General features: G+C 35.1%; 1 protein-coding gene across 1 annotated transcript in view; it reads left to right on the top strand.

Annotated features, from left to right (window-relative positions):
* LOC139131078 (uncharacterized) overlaps nt 1–20,023 on the top strand; it is a 39,147-nt gene that overhangs the window by 5,458 nt on the left and 13,666 nt on the right. Inside the window, exons 3-6 of the mRNA XM_070697026.1 lie at nt 9,312–9,540; nt 9,874–9,907; nt 12,052–12,117; nt 14,365–14,512. Of these exons, the coding sequence (XP_070553127.1) occupies nt 9,312–9,540; nt 9,874–9,907; nt 12,052–12,117; nt 14,365–14,512 (477 nt within the window). The remainder of the gene's footprint in view (nt 1–9,311; nt 9,541–9,873; nt 9,908–12,051; nt 12,118–14,364; nt 14,513–20,023) is intronic.

Raw genomic sequence — 20,023 nt, 5'->3', positions numbered from 1 at the left:
ATGTCGTAATTATATTATAGCCTTGATTACAGGTAGCTCATAGTAAAATATCAAAGTGCAATTCTTGACAAAACCAAATATCAGCTCCAAAATCCAGGGATTACCCTGGCTCAAGAACTGCATGAGATAAAATCCCACATGAAAAAAAACAGTGGGAGAATTTCAAAGTCTGTGGGAACCTAACTTTCCCTGATTTTCTGCATATTGGTTAATTTGCATAACAATACACTCAGTGTGACAGTTTTTGGACATTTAATGACATGCTGTTCGTTGTACTCACTTCGCTCGGTATTGATAGCGTTTTACAAGTCATGCTACCGCATATTAAGTCAGGTGACGCTGCCGTCCCGTTTTGGATAGTTTTTTTTTTTTTTCGGTAGAAGCTATTTCGGGCTACAAACTTGGCGAAGTTAGCCACACCATACGATACAAGGTGTCGAATGCAACACACAGAGACAGCCCGTGTCCGATATCTAAGCGCTATACACATCGAAATATAGTTGCGTCGTCCATGGATTAAACGTAACTAATTATCATGACATATTTCCGTATAGTTTTCTAAACACATCTAAATTGAAATCGAGGTTCGGAGTTTCAAAATATCAGTATTTAGCGCCTATAATAATATTCCAAATACGACGTCTGATTAGATTACTGCGATAGCAGTCCGATTATACGCACTCAACATGGGTAAAAAATTTGGCAACTTTGACCCCCCTAAATGCCACTTCTGTCGGTGTTAACAGTTTGAGGATAAACACAATAAAGTTTCGAAAGGTATGATAATAAGATTTCGTAGTGCTCGTCATTTATGAAACGGCTTTGGGCGAAATTCACTACCCTGTCCGAAAACTGTCACACTGAGTGTAGTTGTAATCGGAGGCGATCAAATCCATACTTTCTAGTGCGGGAGTAACGGAAGTACAGTAGTCCAGAACACAGTCTCTCGTGAGCTATTCACTCTGGGACTATTTGCCCCATAGACGTATGTACACACGTCTATGGGGCGAATAGTCCCAGAGCTGAATAGCTCACGAGTGACTGTGGTCCAGAATAGTGCATCTTCGTTTTTTCTTCGCACTACCACTCGTACTGGACATGAATTCCTTCGAAAGCGCCATTTTGAGCGATGACAACACGCTGTACATCAGCAATAAACACTTGCTGTATCGACTCCAATGATTTGTCAATGAACACACAACTTCCTGTTGGCAACCAATCACAAACGCTGTTTGAAACGGGTAACTCTGCAACAGGTTCTTGGTACAGCGCTCTCTACGGTGACACAATGAGTGGTTCTGTACTGAAAATCTGCCAAATATTACCGATGAATTTAGATTGCGTAAACATACGCGCCATTTGCTTTATCGGCGCGACTTTTTTGCCCAAGTGATTTTTCTGAATGCAATTTTTCTGATTTTTGAGCATAAATATGGCGTTATCGCGCCCCAAAGTGATCCCTGAAAATCTTGTGAAAAAAGTTAGCGTTTGCATTTGGATGTGAAATTTTTGAAATGAGTGTAGGTTTCTGTAATTTCTTTTTCGTTTTATACTAGAAATTGATATCATATCACCTTTTAGGTATACCTCTATCTAATCATATTCACTTTTCAAATGAACAGTATCAATGATGTTCATGTTGATTTTAACGTTTGAAATGTTGTTTTGCCAAAACTTCAAATTGAAATATGGTAAGCATAACAGGGCAGTACATACTCAAATTCCTCCATGTGCAGATTTACAATATACAGGTAACTTCTCAAAGTAGCGATGATGAAAAAATATTGTCATAAATCACAGGCCTCGTTATGGCAACAGCTACTCGCATACATTTAACCATTGCTTAGGTTCATGGAGCAGAAGAAAGCTTTACCTGTTATATATTTTCGCAATGTGATTGTACCAGTAGAGTTATTCAACCATCAGTTTTCTGTATTGTGACAGGAAATGCACAGAAAATTATGTGATTTTATGTATATTACAATTGTAATTATTGACACGTAGAAACTATGGGTACTTCAGCCTCATTAAAAGAAGATAAGGGATGTGCTCAGGTCCTCTTGCTATGTCCTTTGTGTTTATCAGTAATGTGACCAACTGCAAGAGAGAAGCCTGTGCAAATCTCACATTTCAGTTTTAACTGAATGATGTCAAACATTGCACTGACAATAAAGCTGAAAACCAAACACTCATCCGCATCTGATGTGGATCAAATCTCAGGTAGTGTAATAGCCAATGCAAATAAATGTATGCTAATGGTTAATATGACATCATTATGATAGCAAGAAAATACGATATTTCCATGTTGCATTGATTTATAGAGTCGTATCGCATGTTGTTTTGTAATACAGTACAATAGAGCTGCATGGTTGTACAGGACAGAAATGAATAGACTAATAATATTGATGAAGCATTACCAGTGAAGAAGCTGATTAGTTTGCAAAACACTCCAATTTTTTTCAGTATATACCATATTGTCTGATATACATTAATCTTTTTAGACAGTAAATTTTGGTTTCACAACTTGAGAGGGTACAGCCAACATTATCTTTCAGAGTCTTTTCAGAACTTGTGATGTAGTACAGTAATTAAACCTTCTTGCTGAAGATTGATGTTTAATGTTTTGTGTTGTAGTCAGTCAGTGCACAGGCTAATCATTGCTTTGTCAAAATACAATGACTATCCACTGGACAATTTCAACATTCAACTCCAGAGCACATATTACATTCATACAGGCGTGTACGTGTAACAAGGTATTAAACATTATGGTGTACGTGTTACAAATTTCATTGTGGTGTATGTAACAATAGAGCAACCAGTGGCATTAAACTAAAATGATGAAAATAAATTGAAAAGATATTGCAGTTGTACTTTATGATATCTGAGTTCATGGCTGTGTATGGTACAGTACATGTACAGTACATGTACATGTATTGTGTGGTAATGTAGTAGGGAAAGAGTGCTCTATCAGTGTACATGTATTTGTTGCTGGTCTGGCACCCCAGGAATTTCTACCAGGGTTTCCTGTCATATTACTGGGGGTCCAATTGAATCCGTATGCATGTAGCAATTACAATCATATCAGGAGACAAGAGAAATATATCAGAAATTGCAAATTCTTGACATGCCTTAGTCCTTTAGTCATAGATAGGAAAAATCCTGTCTATGATGCCAGAATATTTTTTACTTCCAGCACTCAGGGTATCAGCTGCATAGCACTTGAATGTTCCCCAAATACGCAGATTGATGAAGTTGTCAGATCTCTCAACTCATTGAGTCAATTGTTTGAATCGAAATTCCTAAAAACCTGTGATATTAAACATTTTCTGGAATCAAAGAGAACTACATCTTGAATCAGCTGTGTGGCACATCAAAACTGTGTTTTTAGCTCCGCTGTCAGAGACGCGGAGCTTATCAAATAGGCTGATTCTCCGTCGTCGTCCGTCGTCGTCGTCCGTCGTCCGTCGTCTGTCAACAATTGCCTTCTTCTCTGAAACCGCAAGTCCGATTGCTTTGAAATTTCATATGCAGTTCACTTGGGGTGACCTCACTTAAGTTTGTTCAAATCGCGGTGAAATTTGCATATTTGTATTTTTGGGGCATTTTTTGGTGTTTTTGGTAAAAAAATCTTCTTCTCTCAAACCGCTTGTCCGATTGCTTTGAAATTCATATGCAGTTTACTTAGGGTGACTTGAGTCAGATTTGATCAAATCATGGTTAAATTTGCATATTTGTATTTTTAAGGCAATTTTTGTCATTTTTGGTAAAAAAATCTTTAAAAATCTTCTTCTTTAAAACTACCGGTCAGATAGCTTTGATATTTGGTACATATGTCCCTAGGGATAATCTATTTCAGATTTGTTCAAATTTTGCAGAAATATGCAAATTTGCATTTTTAAGTCAATTTTTGCCATTTTTGGTCAAAAATGTATTTCTCAAAAAGTACTGGTCTGATAGTTTTGAAATTTGGTATACAGGTTTCTATAGATGAACTAAGTAATATATATTGAATTTCTGATGAAATCTGTAATTTTTTACTTTTTGGGCAATTTTTACCTTCTCGTGTCTATTTATAGACAGAGAAGGTATTAGAGTTGAAAACCAGTATGCTGGTGTCAACTACTTCCGTCTGTCAATACTTCCGTCTGTCAAGATCCGTTGACGTTATGCCATTGTGATGGTCAAATCATAACTGGTGGGGGTGTTCATGGTTCAGGTTGAGGTATAGGAGAACGATTTTGAGCTGTGACAAAAATCAAAAGGGACTTAGTGGCATAGCCACAGTGTTACATGTAAGCCTTTCTCCAAGGTTCTTAGTTGACTACGATCTATTACAGACTACTGAGCTGACGTTAGGGGTACTCACTTTGTGTTTGCTCACCCTGTGTGCGCTAGTGTTTGGTACTGAGTTGCGTGGATATCCCCTCATGGCCTCACGTGATATGGGCCTTTTGCATAATCTGCAGATGATTATATGCCTCTGAGTCTGAAACCGGTCGTTGTGTAAGCCTGTCGGCATTTTCCTTGCATTTTTTCTCACTTAATTTTGCAAAATATCGGCGAGTACCTCAATATTTCAAGATAACTCTTTCTTCCCAATCGTTTCCTTGAGTTTCAGAGTTATATGAACGAAAATAAGTGAAAGTTTTAGACAGGAAAATCGGACGTCGGCCATGTTCATTGTTTACAGTACAAGCAGAAGTTTATGTGGAGGAAATAACTAACAAACACTATTCATGATGCCCGCCCTCTAGAGGCAGACCTTCCTATATGAAGTACAACATTTGATGCTTGTGGAAAGCTTGACCACACAAAGGAGCATTTTAACTTTTAGAAAATGACAAATTGAATAAGAAGCTATTCTGAAAATGTCAAATACTGAGAAAAATGCGCAAATATTCAAAATAAACAGGTTAACTGACTGGTCAGCTATAAAAAACAATGAAAATGTTTATGATCAAAGTTTTTGAGATGCGCACATTTTAACAAATACAGAAATTATTAACATTATAAATAAAAGACCGAACTATTTTTTCAGGGATGGGACAGGTTGGAAATGAGGGGTGAGAGACAAAGGCACTCCTATTGCTGCATGTGGATGCAGCCACACCATTTCATTTACAGCATACTTATTCACTGTGTTGTGTTCAAGTTCCATATTGTACTGACTGTCATACAAGGAAAACATAAGCAAATCAAATGAACTTAGAAAAGGATCAATGCTGTGGTGTGGATTTTGCTGAACACGGCTGATTTTAATATTTCGCCCTACATATTTGGTATCCAGCAAAGGCATATTTTGATGTAAAGTCAAAATTAACACTACATTGCTGACAATATATGTTACCGTTTCTGCATGAACTTTCTTTTTTAAATTATAGAAAATACTTCGACAGATTAACAATTATTGTGATGTCAACCCATGATTTCACATCACAAAGACTGTAATTCTGCTAATTTTTTTTATTTTTCAGTCACTTTATAAATTTTGCGCTGCGCAAGATGATTGAACAAATTGCAATGTTTGAATTTGTAAACTCAAAGAATAAAAATCCTTTGGTCACAGATTAAATTATTTTTTAAAGGAATTTACTCTTAAACACTTTTAGCATATATTCTTACACGGTCATATATTTCAAGGAAAATATGCCTATTAAAAACAGTAATTTCTTCACTTTCAATTTCTTTTGAATACTATGACAATTATCAGCCATGAGGTTTTACAAACACAAGACCAGATAAGCGTTTTTCATCATTTCCACAGGACTCTGTGGAATATCCCTTAAAAACAGTTAAAAGTGACTTAAAATGATCACTTGGTATACATTTAATTTACAGATGCCAGGTTGTGTATTTCACATGCACTCAGGTCAGTAGGGAAGTGCGTCATTACTATTTTGGACAGTTAATTCTTATTTCTGAATTATTTAACCTTTTTTCCACACTGAACTATCTTTAGGCAGTTTATACTGTAGCTTAGAATTTTTTCTGATTGATGTATTTAATCATCTTTTGGGTTCTTTGGGTCCATATCTCACCTCATGCCCCTACATCATCAACTATTTACGAATAACTCCATGCCAACAACCAATTACCTGACCTGGCCACACATTAGAGAAGGTACAGCGTCATTGATGGTATTTTTGCCATTTTTGGTCAAAAAATGTGTATTTCCAAAATTACTCATCTGATAGCTTTGAAATTTGGTATACAGGTTCCTACAGATGAACTAAATGATATTTATTGAAAGTATGATGAAATCTGCAATTTTATATTTTCGGGGCAATTTTTGCCATTTTTGGTCAAAAAATGTGTATTTCCAAAACTAATCATCTGATAGCTTTGCAAGGTAGTATACAGGTTCCCACAGATCACCTCAATGATATTTATTGAAATTATGATGAAATCTGCAATTTTGTAATTTTGGGGCAATTTTTGCCATTTTTGGTCAAAAAATGTGTTTATCAAAAAGTACTGGTCTGATAGCTTTGCAATTTGGTATACAGGTTTCTACAGATGAGCTAAGTAATATATATTGAATTTCTGATGAAATCTGTAATTTTGTATTTTGGGGCAATTTTTGCCATTTTTGGTCAAAAAATGTGTATTTCCAAAACTACTCATCTGATAGCTTTGAAATTTGGTATACAGGTTTCTATAGATGAACTAAATGATATTTATTGAAATAATGATGAAATCTGCAATTTTGAATTTTTGGGGTAATTTTTCCCATTTTTGGTCAAAAAATGTGTTTCTCAAAAAGTACTGGTGTAACAGCTTTGAAATTTGGTATACAGGTTTCTATAGATGAACTAAATTTGATCTTTTAAAATTATGATGAAATCTGCAATTTTTATTTTTGGGGGCAATTGTTGCCATTTTTGGTCAGAAAATTTTATTCTCACAAATCTACTCATCAGATAGCTTTGGTTGACATGTTCTTAGGAATGATCCAATGTGATATATTCAAAGTATGATGAAATCTTCAATGTGTATTTTTGCAGCTTATTTTAGCCACTTTTCTCCGGCCACTGCATTGAGCTATCAAAGATTTCCACCTTCTTCATCAACATGTGTCAAAAATAGTTATTCTCTACATAAACACAGCGGAGCTATATCGGCCGCTAGGTCGCTTGTGTTAGATGTAGATGGCACACCAATAAATGAATAAAGTTAAGAAATCTAGTGTTTTGGAGGGTCACCCTGTTGTTTACCTGTACAAATCTGTTTATTTCCTTTTCAATATTATGTTTAACACAATGTTGATTTGGTTGCTCAAAGGTCTCAGATGATCTAAATTTGAAAGATGTCATAGAAAACGATTGCAACCTTCACAATAGGTGACCTTTCTCAGTTTCATCATCAATGATCAAAACATATACATGTATGTACACTGAAAGTGTGGAACATGTTTACAATTTAGAAATTTCACATTTTTCCTGTAGCAAAGATAGAGCGTGTTTGATAGATCATGTTTGTATGCTTTGCTTTTACTGCTGATATTGACGTTTAAATGTTTGTTTGCTGGTGTCTTTTGTGTCCAAGTCTGAACTCTGTTCTGATCTAGATGCATATAAAATTGTACAAAAGTATTAATGCTGATAGAAAATGGCCTGATCTCATTGGTCAATTGCATCCTGATATTTCACATCATATCATACAGTCCATAGAGATATGAAAGCTCAAAAAGATATCTTGAATAATTTTTAAACCAGTTCCACAGATGATATTTCGTATTTGCTCTAAAATATTGGACTGAAACACAATCATGCGTGCTGTATGATAATCGACTTTGTATTTGGCAAATTTTCAAATTGTCTAATTGTCATATTCACGTCGTGCAGAAAAAGCAAATTTACCAGAATACTTGGCAGACTTACTGGTACCCCTTCTGGGTGACCTTTGACCCGAGACACCTGTGAATTGTTGGTATGGTGACACCTGCCTTGCCTGCAGATTCACATGATGTTACATGGTGCACCGGTAGTAGAATTGTTCTTGTCTATGCAGGAAAGTGCAACCATACACAGTGATCCCTTTGAGAACGCAACCATTGTGAAATACCGTAAAACATAGTGCTAACATTTTCTCCATCACTCTCATGTTTCCTTCAACTGCAGAAACATTAATGTTATTTTGCCCAACACTACTTATGAAGTTGATCTTTCATATTTACGTAACCATCCATGAATTGCTCCAGTAAATTGATAAAACTGAAAGTGTGCATAACCCATGCTGCAAACGTACTGTTCCATGGCTCAAAAATATAGACAGTTGAGAAAAAAATTTTGACTCTGGGTGATAACTGCAGACATACATTGTCATGCTGAATATTTTGTTGACAATGATATCATGAAACCCCTCTTATCACCCAGCCTACAGCCTGTATGTGAAGTATCTCAAAGATAAATCTACAGATAAGAAATACACCATGAGAGAAGTGTTTGCAAAATTGTCCTTATATATGTACGCATTTAGTTATCGCAGACAAAAATGTTTTTCTTTTACTTCTAGTTTGTTGTCATTGGTATATCAAACTGAAATTGTAATGTTACCTTGACAACATAGATTTGTGTAGTGGGTATTCATAATTTTGGACATATTACAGTAATTTGTTTGTCAACAGTGTGTCATGCATGTAACGTCACGCATGATAAGTGTTTCCAAAAGCTTACTAGTACATGCTAGAGAGACAAACTGTGAACTTTGAAACTACTGTTGTTATACATGAAAAAATTAAATACCTGTACATTGTACTTTGCATAATGCACTGATGATAATGGCCTCATTATCGTAAAAGTGATCCCTTTTTTAAAAAAAACATGTACGACCAATAGGCTTTAATGTAGGGTTTTTACTACAAATACTTTTTGTTATTGACCAGTATTTGTATTCCATACCATAGATACAAGCTAAAATAATTTACTGAAAAGGTATCAATCTTGTAGTGTTGTGTGCTCCATTTTACATACCGGTATGTACATGTACATGTACATTTAGGATTTATTCTGCCAAATGGAAGATGTTGTAGAACCAATGTCACAGATGGATGTGTTTGGGGGTACAAAGTGCTCAATAAAGATGCTAAAGGTGGAAATGTCACTTAAATCAACCAAACATAATTGACCAAAATGAAGAACATGTGTGTACCATGTGTCCTGGTTAATTCATCAGAGTGTCATCACTTTTAACCTGTCCAACCCAATTCCCTGTAAGGTCCACAATCACCACTTCTAACAATGGTTTGGCCTAACCATGGTGGTGAAAGGGTAATAAGTTAACATAATATCTATTTGTTTCATTTCCTGCAGTGTCAAAGCTATGCTGTTGATCATCGACAGCAAGTACAAGATTCTAGGAGAGATACCCCCTGGTACGTCAGAGAGACAAGATAGCTCTAAGAAAGAACCCCCAAAGAAAGAGGCGTACGAGGGCACCGCAGTTGAGCAAGAGAAGCTTATGAACGGATCCGACAGGAAAGAAGACATCGAGATGAATGGCTTTGTTCCGAGCGATGAGCAAGCCAAGAAAGACACCAAGGTAGGGTCAAAGCTCATCTTTGATGTCAATTCGTGGCTTTGTCATTCAGTTGGACATTTGTAATGAATACATATCAATATGAAAGTCTTTGTAGTGAATACAGGCAAACCTGCACTGAAAGAATACCAAGGTTATCAGAATACCTCTACCTGCCTGACAAACAAAAATCTCAAAGCAGACTTTGAATTTAACCCTTAATGTTTGTATGCTTTCTAACCAAGGAATGGCATCACATCTTACACTTCTGTCTGCCATCATCTTTAGACTCTCATCCATTGTAGCTATCTTTTTCATGAGCACATTTAACTCTGATATCTATTGTCTTATTTCCAGCCAGCAATTGGTGATATAGACTATGGTGATGTTGGTGAGTAAACCAAGTATTTTCAATAACTTTTGAAATGGTTTTTTATGTCAAAATACTCTCACAAGCATGCAGTACCTGTGAGTATGCTTTGCTTTGTGAGCCATCACTAAGTAATGGATGTTGAATCATAAAATTTTGTGCAAATAATTTAAAAAATGGATAAAACCGGTAATTGTATAATAATGATACTCAGTTTACATTTGCTGCTGAGATTTTCATTATCGTGCAAAACTGACTGAAAAAGAAAAATAGCGACATACAAATATAGCAATTAAAAGTTGAATACAGAAAACTAGATACTGAGATAGCTGTAGATTAAAAAATATCAACAAAACTAAAATGATATGTGGATATTTTTGGCCAATGGAATAACCCTCCCTCAGCTGTCTATATTGAGGGGAACAATGTTGTATGGGCAGTGTGTTGGGGTTTTGTATATTTGTGCCGTGGTTTTGCATGGAGTTCATCTGTCAGACTTAAGGTCTGTCTTTTGATGACCATTTATCTGAATCGATCGGTGGCAATAGTTGGAAGTAAATGGTGAAGTTTTACAGCCCAGGTAGCAATTTTATGAATCAATATTCACTATATGTTGAATCTTTTATATCCTGTAAACATGTACACTGACATAAGTTAATGTACACTGTATAGTGAATTTTCATGGTTTACATTATATTTATGATTTTCCCGCCAAGAGATATTTTCTTCCATGAAAAACACCAGCGTCAAATCTGTTTAAATTTGATTTACATCAATGAAGAATAAAAAATCTGCATATCCTCTCAGCAGCCTACACCAAAAGAGTGAAAAATCTGTGCCTCAAATAGTACTTTAATCAAACACTCGGTGGGTGGTGATTCCAAATAAATATTTATTGCAATGATAATGTAAAGTTGAATTGGTTGAATTGGGTAACATTTGGAGGATATATGAATATAAAGAATATGCATATGCTGTACATGTATGTATGCCCTGCACATCTGTTACAGTTTCCTTTTTTCCATTTTTAATTAGCTGTCAGATTCTTATCCCCGGTGACCTGAGGTCAGCGACAGCTGCAGTCTTTCAGTTCAATATCTCATTGTATCAGCTAGTGTGTCTGCGTCTGTGTATGAATGAGTGTGTTGGGGATTTATACTGAAGAACAGAAGCCACTGAGCATGCAGACAAATTCTTGCTATGAAATATTATGTTCCTGAAATTGTTTCTGGTTGGAAACTACTAGTACCATCAGTCATGAACTGCGTCACTTTTGGACATTTTGACTTCATCATCAATTTTCATCTTCTTTAGAATATCATTCCTATTGAATTTGTAGATTGCTTTGTGTGTTAATTGTATATGTGAATGAATGAATGAAGACATAAATAAATAAATAAATAACTTAATGTTAAAGTGAACGAATCTTACATGTATAGTACTATACCAACTTTCCAAATCTGCGTATATTTATAATTAGTATTCACTGAACATGTTAAATTATATGATATCAGTGATGTATATAGATGTTTGGCAGTGCTGTCTTGAGGTAACCACTAGAGATCAATGCAATCTGCCATAAATATTTGAGCCTGTTGTCATCCTATTCTATTTACGTGTTTTATGTCTGTTACACCAACGCAATCTAGGCTAACTGTAATTTTAAAAAGTTATATACTTAGTTCATTGTATGAGTGTGTATTTTTAAAGTCAGTATTTCCCTCATCTGTAATTTTAATAAACTGTACCAATGAACTGATATTGTACATTTTGATTGTCGTCAAACACACAACAGCAGCTGTTTGAACCATTCCTAGTATGAATACGGTGGTGAATGTTGTCATATATGCTAACAAAATAAAAGCTGTATGAACTGATATTGTACATTTTGATTTCCGTCAAAACACAACAGCAACTGTTTGAACCGTTCTTAGTGTGAATACAGTGGTGAATGTTGTCATAGATGCTAACAAAATAAAAGCTGTATATATTTCAATGACCGGTTGGATGATGATGACATGCAGGATCAAGAACTAGTTTACTAGTATCTTGAAATCTAGATTTTAAATACCCTTAGTGGCAAGCTTACACCAGTGAAACAACTCTGAAGTTTGGTGCTAATGAAAAATTCAGCTGAAAGTGACATTTCTTCTCTCCCTGTGTAGGCTATCATGCTATGGGTAGTAAAGGACAAATCTTGGTTGATGTCACAATCATCGTGTCCCAAACAGGTAGGTGGATTTCTCATATACCATTTTATAGTTTTTTGTGTTTGAATAGATTATTTGTTAATCAGCAAGCATCATGCCGCAAAACATCTTTCATGCAGCAGTGTATGTGTGACACTAATCTGCTTATACTTATGATATCACCAACTGTTATGGTGAGCTGTTATAGGTCATTTACAAAGTGTGTATCATTTTGTAATTCACAGAAGACCCGACATATGTACTGTTTTACATCAATTTTGATCATTTTTGAGAACAAATAATTCAAGGCGTCTGATTGTCTCCATATCAAATTGGGTGGCTTGTTCATCAATAGTATAGACAAGCTACATTATGTACATGCTTGGTTTGAACCACTGAAGGGTGAGTCTCACTGACGTCAGGATTAGTTCGCACATATGGTTTTCTACGTCAAAAATAATTTAAATGCAAATTCGTTATTTCCTGTGCATACGTGGTGCTGGCCAAATAGAACTTTACTGCCGATAAGCACAACAGCTTTGGTGGGTTTACCATCCAATATTTGTATCCTGATGACGTCACTTTCAGAAATAAAGTGATGAAAATATTTTGATGGGGCTAACCAGTGTTGTCACCAGAAATTCTAATAGCATATCAGCTAATTTGCATAACAATATGATTCATTGTTATGTTTATGGATGTATTGTGTTACCAAAATTAAAGAGTACAGGCCACCATGCTTTAATTGCTCGGGGAGAACACTGCCGCTTGTAATATTGTGAGGATTTGGCATGCCGAAGATCCATGCGGGTAGAGTGGGTGGGCATTGCAATTGTGGATTGACAGACTCGTCATGAATTCAATGTTGGGAATAGTTCTGGATACAATGCCTTTGGTGTTTGGAATGTCTGTAACAATCGGACAAAACCGCATGAAAATGAAACTCTACAACATACTAAATGTTCTGGGTATGTGCATGTACTCACTTGTACATGAATGTACAGATAAGTAAAATAAATAAAAATAAATAAATGGCATATCATTAATCTGATTTAGTTAAGTTCCTTCCAGGAGACTTCAACTATCATGTCTGAACTCAAATGATTCATCTTGTCAGTGGTTATGTCAAAGGCAAATAGTCACAGTGAGGTCTTTAGTTTAAAATTGTTCACGAGGTACTTGTGTTTTAAATATCTGCAACTTCTAAAGAAAATCACTTCCCTTCCAGAAATTTTTACACCATGTACATGTAAAAGGTGGGATTTGGCTTGGGATGGATTGACAGAAATGAACTAGTCCATTTACACATAGTGTTTGATGATCATAGCACCTGTATCAGGGTGAAGCCAGTGATCCACTAATTTACTTCTGTGGTCCTCCGTGCATCTGTCATAATGCAGTGCAATCAGTATTCACAGGTTTTTTGGCCCCGTAGACTGTCAATTTTGCGAGTCCAGGAAGAACGATGTTTGGCCTGAACCTTGAAACAATTCATTTGGTAACCCTTTTTGATGGGAAATGATCGCTGGAAATGAACCAGAGATGCCATTGTATCGATACCATAGCATCACTTTGGTCATGATAAACAAACAAACAAACAAACAACAACAACAGAGTAAATTTTAAAAACTAAAATTTGACTCATCAGACCCAGCCTCTGCTCTCATTATTGATGTTCCTTCTTATAATCAAACTTTTCAGATTCATATTATCAAACTTTTTAGATTGATTGACATCTCTGTAATTTTCTGCCTTTTTCAACTGAGATAATTCCCACAAAGATATCAGTTTTTCTTTCTTTTATCACAACACGTCAGCTGTTCCTACAATCTGCTGAATACGTACACATGAAGCCCAAAATAATTAGGGTTCCGAAGCTATTAAAAAATTCAATGACAGAGATAGCCAATAGCAACACAGGGAGGGAAATTATAGGTAGTCATGGAAACATTCAGATGATACATTTTATTTAGATTTTCTGAAACTCTTTCCCAGTGTTGCTTGGTTAGACGCATCCTGCATAATGAGAATCACCGTCATCTTGCTCATTGTTATAGAGAGAATAATCTACCTCACAGATTTTCATATACAGTTGTATAAGTTTCCTGGTGGCACAGCTATCAACCTATAATTTACATGTTCTTTGATTTCTGATGATCAAGTATCACTAATAAAGACAAATTTCAATCATTTAAGCAAGTTATGTGATGTGCAATGCTTTTTTTCTGTAAAATAGCAGCTTTATTTACTAATGACGAATCTTGTTCAATCTTTCCATGAATCTTGCAGGGTTTTGCTGTGCGTACCTCATCTTCATCACAGAAAATCTTTCCAACTTTGTCTATGAGATGCACATGTACCAGTGGCTGCTTATCCTGCTTCCTCCAATGTCACTCCTCACCATGGTCAGAAAGTTACACAAACTGGCGATTTTTAGGTAAGCTGCTTACGAAAGTCGTGTCGGCACATTCAACACCAAAGCTTCAATGAAGTTACATCATTTTCAGTGTAATGTAATAGACATATTATTCAGGAAATTCGAAAGGTACATTTAATTGAAGGGGACTCAATCCCAGGGATTGAGTTTGGTCTTGTCTGTAAGAATTTTATGGAGGTGTCATAGCCTTTTGTTTTCCATTGAAATCGTAATCTAGGAAGTAAATTTCCTGGCAAGACAATCTGATGCCGGACCCATGCCTTTAAGGTAGAATGCGCCTCAGGGACAGATATATGGACTCTCATATCGTAACAATTCCTTTCTGATCTACCTCTTGTAGGGCTTATGTTAAAGCTCTTGGAGTAAGAAAAATTTTCACCATCGTAGATTTTCGAAAATCAAAGCTTATTTTTCCATACAGTTAACTCATGGATGGAGCCCATTTTGAGTTTCAAATATCGGTAATGTCAGGTAATTTGTTTCTCTAGTACAAAACTTTGCACTATGACCCCTGACTTTTGGTCTTGATTTGATAAGACAATGGTTGAAAGTTTCTTGATTTGATAAGACAGTGGTTGAAAGTTAAGTTTGAGCAAAAATCTAAGTCTTTCATTTGCTAGGCACATTGCTACCTTAAAGCTTGAGTGTAAAGAAGAATATTTCTATGAATAAAATTTCTATGTTCCAGCACTGATGAGATTTCCCCTATCTGTCTATTACCTAAGTACATGTACAGAATTTAATTTCTACCAGTGAATCATACTATTCAAGTAATGGGCATTACGTCCCTGTTGTCTGTGTTGCATAATTCTTCAAGAGATGTTGATTCAAAAAATATTCAGCACATAATGTGTGATTACTTGTTAGCTCCGCTGTCAGCGACGCGGAGCTTATCAAATAGATTGATTATCCGTCGTCGTCCGTCGTCGTCCGTCAATAATTGCCTTCTCCTCTGAAACCACAAGTCCAATTGCTTTGAAATTTTATATGCAGTTCACTTGGGGTGACTTCACTTCAGTTTGTTCAAATCATGGTGAAATTTGCATATTTGTATTTTTGGGGCATTTTTTGGTGTTTTTGGTAAAAAAATCTTCTTCTCTGAAACCGCTTGTCTGATTGCTTTAAAATTTGATATGCAGTTTGCTTAGGGTGACTTAAATCAGATTTGTTCAAATGGTGGTGAAATTTGCATATTTGTATTTTTAAGGCAATTTATGTCATTTTTGGTAAAAAAATCTTTAAAAATCTTCTTCTTCAAAACTACTGGTCAGATAGCTTTTATATTTGGTACATATGTCCCTAGGGATGATCTATTTGAGATTTGTCCAAATTGTGCAGAAGTATGCAAATTTGCATTTTTAAGGCAATTTTTGCCCTTTTTTGGTCAAAAAATGTATTTCTCAAAAAGTACTGGTCTGATAGTTTTGAAATTTGGTGTACAGGTCTCTATAGATGAACTAAGTAATATATATTGAATTTTTGATAAAATCTGTAATTTTGTATTTTTGGGGCAATTTTTTGCCATTTTTGGTCAAAAAATGTGTATTTCCAAAACTACTCATCTGATAGCTTTGAAATTTGGTATAGAGGTTTCTACAGATGAACTAAATGATATTTATGGAAATAATGATGACATCTGCAATTTTGAATTTTTGGGTCAATTTTTCCCATTTTTTGTCAAAAAATGCATTTCTCAAAAAGTACTGGTCTAACAGCTTTGAAATTTGGTATACAGGTTTCTATTTATGAACTAAGTGTGTTATTTTGAAATTATGATGAAATCTGCAATTTTTATTTTTCGGGGCAATTGTTGCCATTTTTGGTCAGAATATTTTATTCTGAAAAAACTACTCATCAGATAGCTTTGGTTGACATGTTCTTAGGGATGATCCGATGTGATATATTCAAAGTATGATGAAATGTTCAATTGTGTATTTTTGCAGCTTATTTTAGCCACTTTTTTTCTGGCCACTGCATTGCGTTATCAAAGATTTCCACCTTCTTCATCAACATGTGTCAAAAATAGTTATTCTGTACATAAACACAGCGGAGCTATATCGGCCGCTAGGTCGCTTGTCTTATTTGCATGATGTTGGTAAAATGCAAATGGATAGAATTTTGATATTTTACAGACAGACAGTGAGGGACAGGACTACAAAGCAAACTCTTCTAGACCTAGTCCACATGAAAATAACCAGATGCAAAATCAACATGAAAAATTCTCAGGCTTTCTCTGGTATGAATATCGTGGCGCAAGTTACTCTTTATTTGAAAATTTAGATCATCTAAATGAACTCATTATGTTAAAAACATTTGCCTTCAGAAATACGTCTCCCACGATTTGTTCAGAATGATCTTTTACATGATATTTAATACCAGCTGCCACAAGATGGCTGTAATCTCTTCTTTATCATCCAATAAATGAACAGTTAGGAGCAAGTATTTGTTAAACCAGCCATCAACCACTTTGCTATGTATATCCAAAAGTGCTGTTCTTTTTATTAGTAACATTTCACGCAAAATCCTCTCATGATAGATGTCAACAGATGTGAACTCATGAGTATAAATATTTGTTTATAATCCCCTGTATCAGCAGTACAAGTGATCACCAGTGTATTTTATTTGACCTTTGACCCGTTGTTGGTCAAAGGTCATTTTACTTTGAAAGGGAGAGTACCAGTGTCAATGTAATAACTGTCAATTTGATCCATTTTTTGCACCTGAACGTTCAACAAATCTAAGCTATGCATAATGCATGTATCTTTTAGTGAATCAGTGTATTTCTACATGTGTTAAATACTGGTAGATATTATTTGTGGGAGTGCTTATTTTCCGAAGTTTTCTGGTAGTTTTACCGCCTTTTCGAGAGAGTGTGCTGTTTGTGTAACATGTCAGAGTTGTAGGGTAAAAATTATCATACCAGCATATCACAAAGAAAAAACTTGAACTTCCCAATGAAACTGGTGTACAGTAGATGATCATGAGTTACTAGCTGTACATAATGGTGGCACAGCCTAGAGAATCTCAAACAGTATTTACAACAGCTGAATGCAAGCCAACAGTGGCCAACGTGGCCAGTATAAAATTCAAAATGGTTGCATAGGCTTGAAAACTTTGTAAAGCCAGCCAAAGCCTTTTTCATGAAAAAATAATTGAACCTAGTTGAACATAGAATGTGATATTCATGACTTATATTTTTTACAGCAATATTGATTTCATATATAATCACAAAATTTCAAAGTTTTAATCATATGAATTCATGTCACTTTTCTATTCAAAAAACATTGAATAATATCCACATATGATAGCAAATACTTTCTTTTCTCTTTGCATTGTATAACATGGATCTGGTAAAACAGAACACATGGCGTCTGTTCAACTTAGGGACATATGTCACATAAGGCGGTTTAAATAAAAATCTTTGTCTGCTTTCCGCGTGCAGGCAGGTTTTCAGAGAAAATTAAGAAAAACACAATGTTACTATTACAAATAAAAATATTATTTTTCCAAGAGAAACCAAATAAAAATTGAGCTTACATTTGTACGGTATGTTAATACACTTGTGTTTTTTGTCTGTGTTTGTTTTTTCCTTGACTGGCTGGTAGGTTTTTCAAAAATCCAAGGACGGCAAACAAAGAATTTTCTCTTAATGGCCTAATAATGATATACAGGCATTTAGCAAATTTTACAGTGAGGTGAAAACTTGCTTCCCAAAGGTGGAAATGGATTTGCAGCTTGCTATATAATGCACAGAATTATACATCACAAAACTCCTAAACATTTATTTTTTCCGCATTTACATCTGGAAATTTGTCAATCTCACCTTGTTATTTTGCCTTCTGCCTATTATCTACATCCAAGCTGATATGTATACTGCACTGTTTCAAACTTTGTTGTCGCTGTACTTCAGATATGTTTAGTACTCTTCAAGTGATTTTCTCGATGTTTGAATTTCACTTAGAAAATTTCTGTTTTGCCAAAAAATTGACTTAGAAACCCCAAAACAAAATACAGTGTAAAAGTTCCAGTGTATCGGTTTTTCTGTCCAAAAAAACAGGAAATTGTAGATTTCATTAGAATAGATATCCTTGCATTAATGTACTGGCACTAGTACAAGTTGTAGGGTAATGTATGGGTTACTGTGTTGATGATGTATTTGAATGAATTTTTCAAAGCAGAATATCAAGGAATGTTTGGTAAGGAAGAGAGCGATCAGCTTCAGAAAATACAAGTTCATGACTGATTCCCAGTCACACATGTATATGCACACTTTCCCAAAATGAGAAACCTTCATCAACCAGTTAAATTGTCGTTCCCACCACTATGATAATTTAACTCAACATGTACATTTAAATCATGCAGCCTGTCAGTGGCCTTTACTATCCCAAATGTTTTTAATCAGTCACATTACTCGACACCAATTTTGTCAGAGAAGTTCTGTGCCAATCTTCCTCACTTAACTGATATGTGTCTGCCAGTATCTTAGCATTCAGAAACATTTGATAAATGAGTTATGAGACAGAGCCCAAAGAGAAAATGGCAATAATTTCTGTTCTCTCATTATCTACTGCCCCTTTTTAGCTCCGCTGTCAGTGACGCGGAGCTTATCAAATAGGTTGATTTTCCGTCGTTGTCCGTTGTCGTCCGTCAACAATCGCCTTCTTCTCTGAAACCGCAAGTCCGATTGCTTTGAAATTTTATATGCAGTTCACTTAGGGTAACCTCACGTAATTTTTTTCAAATCATGGTGAATTTGCATATTTGTATTTTTGGGGCATTTTTTACTTTTTTTGGTAAAAACATCTTCTCTAAAACCCTTGTCCGATTGCTTTGAAATTTGATATGCAGTTTACTTAGGACGACCTTAGTTAGATTTGTTCAAATCATGGTGAAATTTGCATATTTGTATTGTTAAGGCAATTTTTGTCATTTTTGGTAAAAAAATCTTTAAAAATCTTCTTCAAAACTACTAGTCAGATAGCTTTGATATTTGGTACATATGTCCCTAGGGATGATCTATTTCAGATTTGTTCAAATTGTGCAGAAATATGCAAATTTGCATTTTTAAGGCAATTTTTGCCATTTTTGGTCAGAAAATGTGTTTCTCAAAAAGTACTGGTCTGATAGCTTTGAAATTTGGTATACAGGTAGACGAACTAAGTAATATATATTTAATTTCTGATGAAATCTGTAATTTTGTATTTTTGGGGCAATTTTTGCCATTTTTGGTCAAAAAATGTGTATTTCCAAAACTACTCATCTGATGGCTAAATTATATTTATCGAAAATTATGATGAAATTTTCAATTGTTGTATTTTTGGGTGAATTTGTGCCATTTTTGGTCAAAATCTTTGTTTCTCAAAAGTTACTTATCTGATAGCTTTGAAATTTGGTATACAGGTTTCTACAGATGAACTAAGTAATATATATTCAATTTCTGATGAAATCTGTAATTTTGTATTTTGGGGGCAATTCTTGCCATTTTTGGTCAAAAAATGTGTTTCTCAAAAA

Source organism: Ptychodera flava, chromosome 4 (genome assembly GCF_041260155.1).
Source record: "Ptychodera flava strain L36383 chromosome 4, AS_Pfla_20210202, whole genome shotgun sequence".
Classification (NCBI taxonomy): domain Eukaryota; kingdom Metazoa; phylum Hemichordata; class Enteropneusta; family Ptychoderidae; genus Ptychodera; species Ptychodera flava.
This window is presented reverse-complemented; position numbering and strand designations above follow the sequence as displayed.